Below are 16,948 nucleotides of genomic sequence, written 5' to 3' on the forward strand. Positions count from 1 at the left end.
AGAAAACACAGCATCAAGGTGGGAGCTGCGTACAGAGGGACGATCACCTCCTGCTCTGCTGGCTGCACTATTACTGACACAACCAGGATGCTGTTGGCCTTCTTAGTCACCTGGACACACTGCTGGATCGTGTGCAGCCAAGCATCGACCCACATCCCCAGATCCTTATCCTTCATGCAGCTTTCCAGCCACTACCATGTGGCCATTTGAATATTTCATGTTTTCTTTCAGGGTGAGTTTTTATACTCTTTAATGGCTTTCATTTTATAACCTATTAAAAAATCCAAGCATCATATTAAATACATCAAAATCCAATCATGTTTTTTTAATTTTCGATACGTATTAAAAAGCCTTTTAGCCCAGCCAAAGCTACCTTGGAAGGGATCAGATTTAATTTCAGGGGAAATACCAGCATTCCACATTATGTTCCCGTTTGGAAAGGAAGGCTATTTCAACTAGCCAAGGTCTCTCAGCTAAGTGGAGCTGTGTGTTTCCAGTAGCTTGGAGCTATTGGCAATATGCTGTTAGGTGATAAGGGGGTCCAAAATTCCGGGGAAAGGCTGAGGAACAGAGTGAGACTTATAGGACCACAATCACCTTCAGCAACGCCCTTGTTCCACATGTCATTTTGGGCCCAGAGCAGTTCAGGCTTTGCCAATGCAAATGGCTAACTTGGGACACGCTTCCCAGCAGGGTCGGGAAAGCAGAGAGGCTCCCATAGGCTGGGACCCCCCTCCTTTGCCTCTTCCCCAGTAAACCCATTTCCCAACTGTTTCGGGGCTCTGTGCACTGCAGCATGTGCTTGAGACACAAGAGGGCAGGCACAGGCTGCGCAATGAGACAGGGTCAGGCTCTGTTCCCTGCATCCCTTGTCACCCTGTCCCTAGTGCCCCCTCCATCACCACATCTCTGCGGTCCCGACTCCCCCTGCCATCCCTCCCAACCTGTGTCCCCAACCCTGCTGCTGTCACCTCCATACACAGCCCCAAGTGGGATCAGAACTGCCTTTCCCAGCCCCGGGGACACTCTGGCCACCGTGGTGACAACCAGTCTGCAGGCTGCCCGCATGGCACTACTGGGCAGCATGTGTCTCCATGGTCCATCTCCAGCTCCACTGCAGAAAGCCAAGAGCATTGCTGGTGCCATGCAGCACTGCTGGGGATGGTGCTTCTTTCTTCAGACTGCACCCGCAGCGCTGTACACAGTTAACTAATAAAAGGCAGCAGATGGTATATAGTATGAATTACAGAAAACAGCATTGTAAAGGCAGTGTGCATGGTGAATAAATGAAAGCATTAATGCATCAGGCCAAACAGCACAGGCGGTGGAAGAGGAGACAGATTTGAAGCTGGGATGGTGATGGGTGGGAAAGGGAGCCTATTCCTGCCAGGCATTTTTGGGGTGGGAGTAAGGGGAATAATGGGGGAGGGAAATGGTCTTTGCTCTGGAGAGATGCTGAGTGAAAGGGGAGGCAGCACTGGAGCTTCAATCCCTGTCCTGAGCTGCTTTCATTCTGGTTCACACCTTGCTTGGCTCTTCACTGCTGTCCATCCCATCTGGAAAGCACAGGACTTGGTGCAGGAGGCTTCTAAGGTGCCAGAGTTCCAGCAACCCACAGACCAAGTGGTGTCTTCAGCACATGGCTGCAGTGCAGACATTTTCGGTGTCTGCTTATATATGTCCTTTGTCTTCTCTTTGCCTCAGTTTCCCTGGTGTAGAAGGGATAGAGCAACACTGCATAGCCATACAGCAGTGCTGGGTTGAGTAGTTCAGCCTGAGAGATATTCACATAGGATGTTGCAGGCTGGGAGATGGCATGGCTGGATAACAGCACAAGACAAAAATCAGGCTTATTTTGCCCAAGATAATCTTTGGGTCTGTTCTGGAGGTACCTTCCCAAGAGGCATCACACCACAGACTGTGACAGCCTGTGGCTGTTCCTTGAGCCTCTGCTCTCAGCTGACTGTCACATCCATTGTGCCACCATGGCCCCAGGGACCCTCACCTGCCATAGTGCTGTATGGAGACTGAAAGTATTTTTTTGCTTCTGCATCTGAGATAAAACAGATAAAAACACTGCTGTGCACAGAGTCAGCATGGAGAGGAGCTACTCCTGACCCTTCTCAGACCCAGGGCTACACCCTGCTCCTTCCCACCTCCTGCAGCATGCACTAAGGATGCTGTCACATCTGGAGGCTTCAGTGTGCAGGATTTTGCAGCATCTCTTGGCTAGGAAACCTTTCCCACTTTACCTCCCCAACATCCCCACCCCTCCAAACCTCCTGTCTGAAGGCACAGCTGGGAGCACCTTCCCAGCACGCATCCATCGCAGCTGCCTTCCAGCGGCACCGAACATCTGGCAGTGCTGCTCTCAGCCGCCGGCGGGGCTCAGATCGATGAGTGACTCACAGCTCTCAGTGCTTTGCCTGCCGGAGTCCTGAAGTGCAGGGAGGCTGAGACAGAGAGAAGGAAGGAGAGACACAGCAGCCCCTCTCCCCCTCTACCTCTCCCACTCCATCCTTTTCTGCCTATTTATTTTTTGCTCCGGAGCTGCTGCATGGCAGAGAGGTTTCATGCTATTGCTTTTTATTGCTATGTGCATGCATGGAGCCGAGAAGCTTTTTTCCCCCCCTTTTTGTGTTTTTATTTTAATCCTTTTCCCTCCTTCCCCTTTTTCCTCCCTTACTTCTCTTGCATTTTCCTGCTGAATTAGCTGCCCGGCTTTCCCTGAGAGAAACTCTTGCAAAATAACACCGGTGGGGTTTTGGGGAGGGGGCTATTTCCTAAAGCCCTGCCCAAAACAGCAGGGTGGGGAGGAGAAGAGATGTCCAAATCCAGCAGCACCTTCGGAGCACAGGAAGGATGAGTCTGGAAGCCCCGCCGCCAGCCATCAGCTCTGGGTAGCAGCATCCTTGGCTTCACGCACCAGTTAACAGGCTGCGAGCTGCTCTGCTTGTTTTAAGCTCTCCCTCTTGCTTAATCTCATCTCGCTCTGTGTGTGTGTGTGTGTGCATGTGTGTGTGTGTGTAGGGGGAGGACTTTATTTCCATTGGCTCGGCTTTCGCTTCCCACCCACATCTCTTCCACATCACCTTGGTGTCTCCCTAAATAAAACCAGCCCTTCTTATCACACCGAGGAAATCAAGAGCTGGAGTTTGAATGGATGTTTGTATAAATATTTACCCCTACGAAGCTATTGCTGAGTTGGTGGGATAAGCTCATAGTAGCTGGTCTGAGACTGTCTTCGCTCTCTCTCCTCTAAAAGGCTCTAATTACTTTCCAGAGGGGAGGGGAAGGATCCCAGTTCCGGCTGCAGCCTGACCCAAAAAACAGTGCAAGGATTTCACCAGCTACTCCCAATGGATCTGAAGGACAGCACCAGCGAGGGCAGCATGGGGAGCCTGCAGCCTTCCAGCATCCAGATTTTTGCCAACACCTCCACGCTCCATGGGATCCGTCATGTCTTCGTCTATGGGCCAGTGACCATCCGGCGTCTGCTTTGGACCTTGGCCTTTGTGGGCTCTCTGGGGCTCCTCCTGGTGGAGAGCTCGGACCGGGTGGCTTTCTACTTCTCCTACCAGCATGTCACCAAAGTGGACGAGGTGGTGGCAAACAGCCTGGTGTTCCCTGCTGTCACCATCTGTAACCTCAATGAGTTCCGCTTTTCCCGGCTGACCACCAATGATCTGTACCATGCTGGGGAGCTGCTGGCTTTGCTCGATGTCAACCTGCAGATCCCCAACCCTCACCTGGCTGACCCGGCTGTCTTAGCCATCCTCCAAGAGAAGGCCAACTTTAAGCAGTATAAACCTAAAGTTTTCAACATGCAGGAGTTCCTGGCACGGGTTGGCCATGACCTGAAGGATATGATGCTGTATTGCAAATTCAAAGGCCAAGAATGCAACCATGAGGACTTCAAAACTGTGAGTATGAGCAGGTGCTCTGCTTTTCTCCACTCTGGGCTTGTGGATGGTAGTGGTGCAGGACCAGGACAGCCCTGGATGTCACTGGCTGTGTTGCGTGGGCACAGTGTGACGAGCACGGGTTGTGGAACGGCTGAGGAGGAGCAGGCAGCCTGTTGAGTATAAGTCTGCTTGCTTGAGCCTTTCCTATGCTACTTCCCTGCATGGTGTGGGGACTGAGCAAGGGGCTGGCAGCAGGTCCAGCACCCATCCTGCATGAGGCTCTTGGAGGGCGTTTGCCATCAGACCAAGTTGAGCAACAGAGGGGACCTGGGGGATCTCTTGCTATGGTCAGTGAATTTTAGCCAGCTGAAGGAATAAGAGAGGGCTGGATAAAGGCCAGCACAAAGGCATGCATTTGGGGATCATCTGAGCAGTGTCCATCAGTCAGTTGTATCTCCCCGGGTGTTTGTAGCCTTGATGAAATTGTGGCTTCTGATCAAACAGAAGGGAAATTTTTCTGCTCGTTCCTGATGGCTGTGGATCATAAACCCTAGTTAGCTGTGCAGCGTGGTCAGCAGCTGGGTGTCTTTGTAGTGTTGTTGTTAGAGGAAAGGAAAAAATATATATATAGAAGGAGGCAAGAAATCAGGCTGTGTTCTGATGTTGGCAGGGAACAGGAGCGAGCTGGGCAGCCTGAGGATCTTGCAGGAACAGACGCTGCTCAGCTCATGGCTCCTGGCTGCCACCCCATTGGAAGCTCGGCTGGCAGACAGCGTCAGAGTTAAATAGAATCAAAAAGTAGATTGTTGGAAGAGGAGATGACAACCATGCACTGCTGGGTGACGAGAGGCTGCAAAGGGGCTGGTGACTGGAATGCTGCCTGGGCAGAGCTGTGGGCACGTGGGTTGGCACAGGGCTAAGCTGCACTTTGCTCTCAGGCCATTCTGGATCATCCCTTCCCACCAATCTGCCACCAGTCTGCCCTGGCTGGGGCCTCAGCATCCCTGCAGTCAGCCACGCTGACAGCTCCCAGGCAGCTGTCTGTCTGAGAGCAGTGCTGCTTGCTCTGCAGATAGGTTGGGGCTGAAGCAGACTTTGTGATGGTTTGGTTTGCCAGCAGGATTTGGATCTGTTTTTAGAGAGTATTTTGTGCCTCTGCTGCTTGTGGGTCTCCCAGAAAGTGGGTCCAACTGATTCATGTTCCATAGCCATTTCCAACACCTCGACTGTGCTCTCCTTAGATGCCTAAGCAGGAAGGTTGCATTTCATGTCAGTTGTTGCCTATGCCTGTTTTGGTCTGGATACCAGGAAGACTGCTCCTTTCTTTCTGCTCTGTGGGCAGACCTGAGCAAAGGCTGCTGTAAGTTTTAGGAACATATCAAAAAAGTCGCTAGGGGAAGAGATAACTAAAGCAAAACCATGTGTGAGGAAGTATGGAGAATGGGATAGAAAGGGAGAAAAAGACGCTAAAATCCAGAGGGAAAGCAAAGATGTGCTTGCCAATAATGCAGTAAACACCAGTCAAAAGCAAAAGCCTCAAAGCCAAACTAGCATGTTCAAAACACCTGTGGGGAGTCAAAACAGTGGCTCTTATCAGGTGAGAGGGGAGCTCTGGGCAGCATCCCTGGGACACAGGGCTGTCCTCTCCATGGCATCTTTTTCTATGTAGTTTCTAGAAAGACAAAACTTTCCCTGATTGCTAAATAAATCCTGGTTCTGCTACATCAGATTGGGGCCAGCTAGAAACTGATGGGGGTACTACAAGCTGATAGCAATTCTCTTTGGCAAACACTATAGAGATTCAGAAATGGGGCAGTGAAACACTACAGTCAGTTATGCAAAGCAGATGCAGGCGATCCAGGAGACAACATCTTCCCAGTGTTGCCTTCTGCGCCTGACACATAGAAATGCATCAGAGGAAGTACTGGAGGCACAGGCAGGTGTGTTGGTGTCACCAGCTCCAGGCAATCCCTCGTGATATGGAAATCTGGGCAGCAGAACTCAAAAGGGACTCAGAAGCTTCGTTTTCCTTCCAGACTTTACCTCTGGAGACAAAAGGTAGCAGAAATTGCTTGCTTAAATGCTGAGTAAGTCTTTCCACAGGGATCATGCTGAAAAGGTCTGTGAGCTGCCTCTGGGCAGAATCAGAACCTGCAGTTCTGGAGGAATGTTGTGTTTAATCATCAGCGACCTGTTGCAACTTTGCACACAGGCTCAGTGACAGCCCATCCATTCTGCTGCATTACCAGCTGGAAAAAAAAAGAGAAGCGTCATCATTGAAAATTGATTTCTTTCCTCTCGGGAAGCAGAGGTGTAAATCCCAGAGCAGTTCTGTAATGCGTCATCCTGCTGAAGAATTCCAGTTCTCTCTGTATTCCTCACTTTCATGCATCTGGGAACAGTTTTGCACCAGGAGGCTGCATCAGTGCTGTTCGATGTGATAAGATGCTGAAGAAGGTTGTGCAGCTGTCCCCTGAGGGCAATGTGTGTATTGTGTGCAGTGCACCCCCTGAATAAAGCTGCTTGCACCATGTGGGAAAGCACCATGTGGGAAAGCAGCGTCCTGACACATTGAACACTTGACTATACCTTCCCTCCTACTCCTCCTCCACTTCTCCATTGCTGCTTTATTCACAGGATTTGAGCTGTGCTTCCTTGCACTCTGTGTTCCTTCTCCCTGGGATAATGTCCCTGTATTATGGTCCCTAAGCTTTTCTGCAGGAACACATCCAAAGGGAGCAGCAAACATGTGCTGATTCCTCTGCTGGCCTTGCAATGCACTGAGCAGCAGATAAGATAATGCCGACCTCCGCTGTAGGCGAGGTAATGAAGAATAGAAAATTGGCAGAACATGTTTTAGCAAACCCATTCCTTTAGAGTATTTGGAGGAGGGAAACCTGATAACAGCAGCTGAGGAAATCCTCTCCTCTTTTGTGCATCACTCCTCCCAGGAGGTCTCAGTTGAAAACGACCTCACAGATGGCATCTTTCTGGAGGAGCTGCTCTCCTGCTGCTCAACATGACAGTAAGGTCTTCCCATCCTATGGCTGCTCAGCATGGAAAAGCTGTTGTTTGTCAGCCCTAAATACACTGCTGTAGTTTTCTGGGTATCTCTACGGGTGTGCTGGGGGCAAAGCTCTTCCCCAAGCCTGAAGCCATGGCTCATGGTCCTTGGCTGCTCCAGAATAAAGGAACAGAGCAGTGGTAAGGAGCCTTGCAGGAGGTTTTTGTGTGTGGCACAGCAAGTGCATGAAGTAACAGGAAGACAAGTCATCCGAAAAATGGAGAATGACTGATGGGTGATGTGGGTGTAGATACCTATAATATATAGGTATATAGAAAGGGATATTAGAGTCCCACCTTGCTGAGAAAAGTAACCCCAGCAGCCAAGACTTGGCTGACAGATTGAAGGGGTGGCAGTGGGTGCACATGCTGGTGTAGGAGCACATCCTTCTGTCCCGTCATTTGTTCAATGGGATGTGTTGTGTGTGCTTCCCCTCATCACCAGTTCATTTTCTCAGGTAACACAATAACTTAGCTTGTGCCTGCTCTGCTTTCATTGCTGGGTGTCTATTTCTGTATTTTCAGTGGCTGTGACAATCAAAGGATATAACTCATTTGTTTTCAATACACATTTTTGCTGATAGTGTCCACATAACGGAGAGCATCTCATGTGAATATTTCTATTTTGAGATGCAAGTTTCTGTCAATCTATTTGTCTTCACCCATGCATACATTTTCTGCCATTTGTTCTAGTGCACCCGAGGGGCCCCTGTTTAGTAAATAGCTTTTGCTTCTTAGACTGATTAGTCCATTCTCATCCCTTATTATACAACTTCAACTTTCCTCCGTACAAAACAAAAAGTAATAATCATGATGCTGGCTGCTATGGCATGTCTTGACCTACTTTCGTACACCTCATGGAAGTCTTCCTTCAGGACTTCGTGACAAACAGAATCATGGAATCATTAAACTTGGTAATGACCTCTGAGATCCTCAAGTCCAACCCCAACCCATCCCACCATGTCCATTAACTGTGTTCCTCAGTGCAACACAACTCCAGTTTCCTTGAACACCTCCAGGGACAATGACTCCATCACCCCTCTGGGCAGCCTGTGCCAACACACCACCACTCTTTCAGAGCAGAAATGTTCCTTAATATCCAAACTGAGCAGAAAAAATAAGTAATTTCTCTGATATCCCCTTTTACAGAGTCTTTTTGCTTATTTGACCGAGAGCAGTGATGCCGTGCTAAAAAGCATGATGTGGTGCTGTGAAACCATGCTGCGTGCTTATTCAGAATGCTCCTAGCAAGGTGCTGGTGGGTACAGTTCAGTGCCTGCAATCCCCATTGAAGGCAGTGGGCACAAATTGAAACTGGTGGTCATGAAAGGAGTCAGGAGAAGGTGAAACTTGAATAGAAGACAGGTCTGACTTCAGCACGGGGCTGGGTGGCTTCTTGCAGTACCTGACAACCTGAATTATTGCACACATATACTTACATATATAATATGTAATGTATTTCAGTAACGCTTTCAACTACATGCAGTGTTCAATAGAAATATCAAGTGTGTTTTCCTAATCCCATTCATCTCTCTTTTAGGATTGATATGATACCTTACGTGGCTTTCCTTAAGAAAGGCTCTTTGGGAAAACACATCTATGAAAAGCTTTCTTGCTGAAAACAAGCACAGCTCTGAGAGAGCTGGCAGTGGGTATGCAGGTATCCCCCAGCTTCAGAGGGAGGAAAACATGAATTGTGGATATATTTTCAGGTTGCAAAAATCAGCAGGTATTTTGCCACCTGCATCTGCTGAGAGGTTAAAAAACCACACAACTCTAAATGTATTCCCTGTACTGAGGGGTGAGAATAACATGGAAAGTCTTCTAGAAGCTCTTTGGGATTTTTATACTTGCAAATAGAGGTGAGGAAACACTGAAAGGCTCACAAACCCAACAACCTGGATGGGAAATGAGATGGATGAGGTGGATAGAGCTGCCTCCAACTGCCAGGGAGCAATCAGTGAGACCAGCAGCAGAAAGAAAGATTGCTCCTAGGAGGTGAAAGAGAAAGAAAGTTACATATCCAGAGAGGAGCCCAGTGTGCAGAGACTTGGCCCATAGGAGTGTTTTCACCTACAACAGAAGTTGCTCATTTACTGCTCCCATCACACAAGCCAGTTCTGCACAGAGATTTCCTTCCTCCTCCACAGCAGCTCAGACTGAAAAGATCAGAACTGAAAAAGGCTGAGTCAAACTCAACCTACTCACCAGGTTCTTCTACAGATCAGTTGGTTCTGAGCACAAGAAGACTCCAGGCAGAGTAAGCTCATGGCCAGCCCTTGGGCTTACCCACCAGGCAACCAAGAGGTGCTCAGATTCCACTTCCAGGCTCTGTTAAGAGACAGAGTTTGTCCTGAGGGAGTCTGATGGTCTGAGTCTGTCCATATAGCACATCTGGGAAGAAAAAAATACAAAAACAAGCAGTTTGAAGGTCAGAAACTTTAGTGGGATGAAGTTGTAGTTGTTTTTCAGAAGATTTATCTCTACATAATGTTGTTTCAAAGGTATTTGGAACTTGGAGATATATTAATGAAAGTAATAGGAAGATAGGCATGAAATCAATTAAAAATGTGTTCACTTTTTCAAAGCTTTTGAAATTATTGGGGGGAAAAAAAGCCAAAATTCAGGCATTGTCTTTTTTCATGTTTCAACCTGTTGCTCGCTGCAGACTTTCTCAAACCCCACTGCCATGGTGGAGGGCAGTCGTGACATCACCAGCTGAATTCCACAGAAGAAACCCAAACTGTTTGTAAGCCTGAACATTTAAGGGAAACTAATCTTGGTCCAGGAGATGAGAATAAATAAACTCAAGCAAATGCACTCTGGTGATTTAGCTGCACGTACTGTGAGCAGCATAATTTAAGGGCTCCAGTTTCAGCCGGGGTAAAGAGTGTCTTACTTTCCCAGCTCAAGCAGATGAAGATGAGCTGAAACTCTGGTACAGCACAGGAGCAAATAATTGTCAATCATTGGAATAACTCAATGGTAGGCAAGAAAACATCTTTACAGTATGTCATGGCTTGGCAGTAAGGGCTAAACTCAGTTGACTGCAGAAGAGAACTAATGATAAATGAGAGGAATTAATGGTAGCTTAGCCCTTAAGTCACTGAATTTTTCAAGATGATGCTCTACTGTTCTCTAGCACCAAAAATGGGTGGGAAATGTAGAGCAGAACCATTAAGCCTCTGTATCTCTTCTGCTGCCACCTGCTATGCTTTGGGAGAGCAGCATGTGCGATCCATCTTTGCTTAGCATGCATGAAATAGCAGTGTTTGCAGCACTGTGAGCTCATCAGCAGTTTTCCAGTGATGGAGAAACCGACAGCTGAACAAGCATATCTGGCTTCAGTTTGACCTCAAATGGGGGAGAGCATTATGTTTGGGGAGGTGGGAGGGACTCTAGACCATCTGGGAAGTGATGCTTACTTGAGAAAGTCTTGGATTAGAACAGAATTTTGCTATTGAGTTTCTTCTTCTTCTTCTTTTCTATGGAAATATGAAACAGAAATGTTATAGTAAAGTTTGCTGAGATCTGCAGTTCCAGCTCATCATCCACACATGTCCCTTAGACATACTGGATGGACTGTATATCCCAGAAGATAACACAGTGTCCTCTCTGCTAGGGAGCTGATGTCTGGTTACAACAGTTGTACAGTTCTGATGTATTCATCTGTTTTCTTTGAAGCATTTTATGCTTGGGGATTTTTTTCCTTTTTATACTGAAAAGGTACCAAACGTTTCCAGCAAAGCTTTCTGTAAAAGCTGCTACTGAGCTTGTTTCTCCAGCAATATTCCCATCAAAACCAATCTTCATGTGAGACATGGAGCCAGTTTTCATTAGCAGCATGGCCAGAAAGGGTGTGGATAGCACATCCTCGTTAGGAGAAGGAGTTGTTGTGCCAGCTGTTCAACTTCACACTTGTTGATTGAAAAACATTTTTTTTTGGTACTCCACCCTGGTAATGAATCCCATTGCCACCATCCCTTCTACAGCTGCTTCAGGAGCACTCTAAGTGGCCATTAACTAATGCTAAATTATGATGGAGCACCTCCTGGAATACATGTGACATCCACATGAATAACAAATGAATTCATTCCTGTCAAGGCAATGACAACGGATTGCAGCTGAATTAACATGAGTGCTGGTTGCTGCTCTGCACCAACTGCAGTGAGTTCCTTGTAGGGTGCATGTAATTACAGGGACACACACGATGTGATGCAGAGGGATGTCATCAGTGTGAAGATGAAGCAGCATGGACAGCTATAATATCAAACCAACCCAACTTCCATTGAAACCGAGAGGAGTTTGCTTCCTAAGGATATTAGCAAGAGTGAGGTTGGTGCAACGAAAACCAAATTCAGAACAGAAACAAGCACAGGGTTTTGAGCAAGCCTGGAGTTGGTTAGGTTATGTCCTAGCAAACTTTTCATTAGAAAATGCTCTCTGAAAGCAAAGCAAAGAAATCCTTCTTAGCTGAAGTTGCACTGACTGGAATGAGATTTCCCAGGAGAAAAATGAAAGCATTTATCATAATGCATTTCTGTTTTCCATGCAAATAATGTAAAACTTATATCTCAGAGCAAACCCAAATCTCGAAAGCCTGGGATGCTTCATTAAAACGACGCTCTCATTTTCAGGTGGTTCTGAATTATTTGATGGAAAAAGTCCCCCTCCGTGGGAGTTTGTCACCTCTTGGAGTCTCCTCATTTTACCTTTATAGACCTGAGGCAAACCAGGGTCTATTTTACATTAGGTTTGGGGAAAACCTGGTATCACCTGGTATTAGCAGAGGTTTACATCTGCCTTTCCCCAAAGGAGAGGATTTCATATACTATGCTCAAATGAACTCCCTATTTCAAGGGGCAGGTTTCAAAGCAGGATAGACTGAGCTTTCTGGACATGGATCACCTGCAGCCTTATTTCCTGGTAGGAGAAGCCTCTAAAAGATTGAAAATTGGCTACTTTTGCATCTGTTTGAAAGACTATGAGAATTCTCATAGACATTATATTTCCACGTGCTTCATGAAAACTGGCAGCTGAGAGAGACCCAAACTCAAATCCACTGAGGAAAATCAGGGCCACCAATGACATTATGCATTTCATCTGACAGCAACCAGCTGTCCAACAAGCATATGTGCCCCACTTTCTCCAAAGGCAGCCTGGTAATGACAAGACAGCTTGCACTTCTCTGACAGTACAGACAGGGTAACAAAATAAAGAATTAGTATACATAGGTCTGTGCTACCCATGGGACACAGAGAAACAACCCAGGGGTAGATGTGTGAAGGTTGGTACATGGATGAGGATGTTAGCTGCTCCTGGATTACTCTGATATTCTTGGTCCACAGGGGCAGAGGAGGGAGAAGTTAGAAAATGAAGTGCCAGCATCCTTTGGAAAACAAGCTTCATTAATTCCTCTGATTCAAAGACAATGGATTTGGATTGGTTTTTTTTCCCACAAGTTACGTAAAGAATTCATCTCTCCCTGGGATTTACAAGAAGATTTGCAGAGGCCAACATCCTTGGAGCATCCCAGCTTCTCATGCTAGCACAACATTGATGAGAATAAGTGGCTTCAGGATGTGTTTCTGCACAAAGCCCTGAGTGTGCTACAAAGGCAGATACACCAACAGCTGCATGCTTGTTGAGATGCTCTTCTGCTGATGTGTAATTGAACATACACACGTGTATCTACCTGTACATGCATGGATTGACTAGCAGGGCTGCTGCTGTAGTTCCTGCTGGAAGCACCAGTCCTGCATCTTCATTTTTAACCCTCATGTTGTCCAGAAAGTCAGCTAAACTTGTATTGGTTTGTTATTGTAGTATGGCATTGCATGACTTATAGTGCTATGTATATAATATTAGCTATATAGGACAATTGGGGGTAGATCAGAGCCTCTTAGCTTTGGGAGCTTTGTGCAAGAAATGCTCACAACCTGCTAGAGTGGAAATATTCCTTTATTTTTAAGTTAAGGTCCAGACAAATGGCACGGATCTGATTTCTCCTTCTTGAGCTTGGGAAAAGACAAGGAGGGTGTGCATTTAAACCATTTTAATACCTTTTCTTGCAGGGCTCTGCAATTCTCATTAGTTCCTCACCATTCTGATATGACTTCTTTTGCACTTTGTCACTCATGGCTCTCCCAAAGAGATGGGAAAAGGCAAAAATCCCTGCTCAGAGCCCACCAGCCTAGTTTGTCATGGCTTCTTTTCCACCCTATGCATAGGAGTCTGCAAGCAGAAATATTCTTTGACACCCTGCTTACCCACATGGTCTCATTGCATCCATGCAATCTTGGGCTCCAACCTGAAGTGTGCTAGCATTTAAGGGTACAAAACACAGATACTGATGTAGTGCCCTACAGCACACACAGATGGGATGGATGGAAGATGTCCTGCATGGTTTCTCCCAGAGACCAGAGCATCACCATAGGCAGGATGCATAGGACCAGCCCAACTCTAAGCCTCTGTAATTTGGCATCAGCACAATGTTCAAATTGACAATAACATTTGTCAGCTCCTTGGGGCAAGGACTGTCTTCCTGGTTTATGTTTGTTATTAAGCATTTATTTCTAATATTGATTAAAATTTAAATATGGGGGGGGATTTGTTTTAACTTGCCTCAGAGAATGGCGTGGGTTGTGATTTTGTGCAGAGACAGTAGGATATCTATTGCTCCCATTTGGAAGGTATTAAAAACCAAACGTATTTTTTTCTCCAAATGTCATCACTCAAAACCCATTTTGAAAGCCTGGCTTGCTATATTTGCAAGTCAGGTACGCAGCGTACCTGAGCATCCACTGCTATTCCCAGCTCTGCAAACCCCAGATAGCTTCTGCAAGCGCCTGCAGGCTAAACAGCATCCCTAAGTAAAACGCCGTCTCCCTTCCATTTTGGAACACTGTTAAATGTGGAGGGGTATTTCTGAGCCTAAAATTATGCCTCCATTTCATGTGCTGTTGGCTGTTTGTTGGTACAATTACTTGCTGCATGTTTTCCTCCTGTGTTTTTAAGCAATCTGTAATGGTTCACCTTTGCAGGGGGTTAAAGCACAGGTAAATTCACATGAAGGGACTCAATGTGCAGGTCCTGGGCTGAACCCAAATAGAAAATGTGGATTCCTCCTCTCCACTTAATAAAAACAAGACTTAGTGCAGCAGCATCTGTATCAAGCCTTTTCTTCAGCTATCACATGTTCCTGGCACACAATGACATCACCCCACATGCAGCACCACATGAATGCACCTAGACTGCTTTGGGATTCCAGGTCCTTCTGTGCCAGCTCGCTTTAGGGTCTGTGCAAACTGCATTGTGCAGCACAGGTAGCCATAGAAAAGCAACAGCAGGAGCATGCCTGATAGTAACAGCTTTCAGTGTTATATTCTCCCAAAGCTGAGGCCAGCTGCTGCTCTCCTGGCTGTGTGATCCCTCATTAAGAATACACAATTCTCTTCCTGCTTCTTGAAAATACTGGGGTATAGCAAGTAGATAATTTATTTATGCTTCTTCAAAACCCTGCCCCAACGTGGAAGCAAATATTCCTTCCCTCTGAGGAAACCATCTCTTTGCCTTTTCACTTTGAGCTCCATCACGGATGTTGCCATGCAATGGGAAAGTTGCGGGAAAGGAGGTTAAGTGCTGAGGTTAAAACAGGTTCAAGCATAATCCAGAGTGCTCTTGGCGAAGTATGAAGTGTTATTGGGCTTCACTGCCTGCCTGCTTAAAGTGCTGGAGTGGTTCACTATTGTTTCTATATGTCTTTATGAGAGATGCAAGAGTCAAAGAGAAGTACAATATTTTTTTCCCCTTAACCCACATTCTATGGGGAACAACAACATTTAAGACCTCAGAGTGCATAGCAAAAGGTTTCTTCTGCATAAACCGTGCTTTGCTACATGAGACACATGTGGCTCAGGCTCAGCTGTTGGTTATGGAGGTACATACCTCCATGGCAGCACATGGTGCTTTCACATTGCCTGTCTCTAAGCCAACTGGTGGCTCCAAGGAGCCCCAACTACACTTCTGTATTGTTAATTCTATTCACATTTCCTCCAGTCTCCCTCCCAATGGGATTGCAGCTCCAATTTCCACATCGAGTACCGATATCAACCAAGCAATTTTCACCTTGTCTCAATTCTTTCACACCTAGCTTTACAGTGTCAGGGAACAGCTGCCAAACCAGGACATTCGTGTGGCCTCCTCCAGCATATGAAACTCCCAGGCTGCAAAGTCACCCAACATGCTTGTAGATACCACCTCTAGAAAGCAATTTAACCATCACTGGCACAAGGAGAATGTTGCAAGAACTTGTAATATATTACAGGAAGGAATGAGTTGCCAGGATCAAGGCAAAGGGATTTGGTTAGCAATAGATGTTTGCAGACCCGTCCTGCAGTGCCATCCCTGTCTGCACCTTGTGCTGCCAAAGGTCTCTCTGAGGAGGGAAGGGTTGAGTAAACCCTTGGTGCACTCTGCAATGCAAGGAGAGGCTGCACAGTGATGGAGAAGCCTAATAATGAAGGCCTGGAAGTGTTACAGAGCTCAAATATCACTGAGGAAAGACCTTCCTGCTCCATTCTTGCCTACCCACGTTGCTCCCATTGGTCCCACAAGGACATTCAGCAGCTCAGAGTGGTCCATAATTTTGTGCAGATTTAGTGCAAGATCGTAATGCTGAAGTTCTGACTATATATTAAGTCCTACTTTAACTTTGTGCAGCTTGCCAAGGCTTTGTACAAAGCTGTATCATGTAGCCATCAGGAGATATTAATGCCATTGGAGAAAGCTGCTAGCATGGGGTGAAGAGTCCCAGATGTTAAAAAGCAGCTGAACCCAGACTAGATCAGGTGTAAAAAGGCACTACAGGAAGGATTAAAGAAAAGCACCTGTTCTAGGAGGGAAGATTATGAGAATTTAGCTTGTTTAAGCTAGCAAGGCAAAGGCTGTGCAGAGGGATGCAATTACCCTGTAGAAAATATGTCAAGGGGATAAGCACTGAGAGGGAAATGGAGCTATTTCAGCTAAATGGTGATACTGGCTTTGGAGCAAATGGTATATATTGGTCATGCTAGAAGTTAGAGGAGATTGTTGGTGGGTTGTTTTTTTTCTTCTTCTTAATGCTTGAAGGAATAAAATCCTGAAGTAACTGCTCAGTAGGAATAATGGGGGGAAAAAGCCTAGCAGGTTTTCAAACAGGATCATCACTTGCAGACAGGATTATACGATGCGGTTGCTGGCGATGGGAGGATGAACTCATGGGCCAGTTCAGTGCACAGCAAACATCTTCCTTCCTGAAAAGGGATGGATTGGTTGTGCTCCTGCATCATGGTTGTTCTCTGATCTGGGTTCAGTGAGCCTTGCTCGCTTACATTCTAATGCCAAGGTGAGGACAGTTGTATTGAAATGGCAGCTGTGAGTATCGTTGTATTAGGTTTTGTATAAAAACAGATTGGAATGATGGACTCTCCTCTTTATAGCTTAAAACATTGTAATGTTTTTTTCTGATTTAAGGGATCTCTGAGCAGCATGGGGGGGAAAATGGGAGAAAACAGTGGGCAGATTGATCCTGACCCCTATAGCTTTCCACAGCTCATAATGCAAGGAGAATAGAGAAATGTAAACCTTGTTTGAAAAGACAGTAACACAGTCCATCAGCAGAAACGAGTTAGTTGGTCTTGACTTTATCCACCTGGGAACTCTGATTATCATCTTGTGAAACAAAGCACCTGGTCTATTATCCCATAAATAAGAGAGAGTAAATGCATAGTGTTTTCATTACAAAGCATGGCTCCCCTGCAGGGCTGCTGCGTGTACCGGAATATGCTGCAGTAGAGGAATGAGATTTGGATATTTGCCCTAAGGTTTCCTAGAGAGAGAGAAGGCAGTAGTAGCAGTTAGTGAAATTCTCGCTCTGCCCACCAGGGCTCCCCACCCACGGCTAAAAAAGTGATTGTTGTTGCTGTTAATTAGAGCTGTAT

At 46.4% G+C, this 16,948-nt stretch overlaps 1 protein-coding gene across 1 annotated transcript in view; it reads left to right on the forward strand.

The window, feature by feature from the left end:
* Window positions 1-2,980: 2,980 nt before the first annotated feature.
* ASIC2 (acid sensing ion channel subunit 2) overlaps window positions 2,981-16,948 on the forward strand; it is a 401,586-nt gene continuing 387,618 nt past the window's right edge. The window contains exon 1 of the mRNA XM_072356425.1: window positions 2,981-3,923. Within this exon, the coding sequence (XP_072212526.1) occupies window positions 3,360-3,923 (564 nt within the window). The 5' untranslated portion in view covers window positions 2,981-3,359. The remainder of the gene's footprint in view (window positions 3,924-16,948) is intronic.

This window comes from Excalfactoria chinensis, chromosome 24 (assembly GCF_039878825.1).
Source record: "Excalfactoria chinensis isolate bCotChi1 chromosome 24, bCotChi1.hap2, whole genome shotgun sequence".
In the NCBI taxonomy this organism is placed as follows: domain Eukaryota; kingdom Metazoa; phylum Chordata; class Aves; order Galliformes; family Phasianidae; genus Excalfactoria; species Excalfactoria chinensis.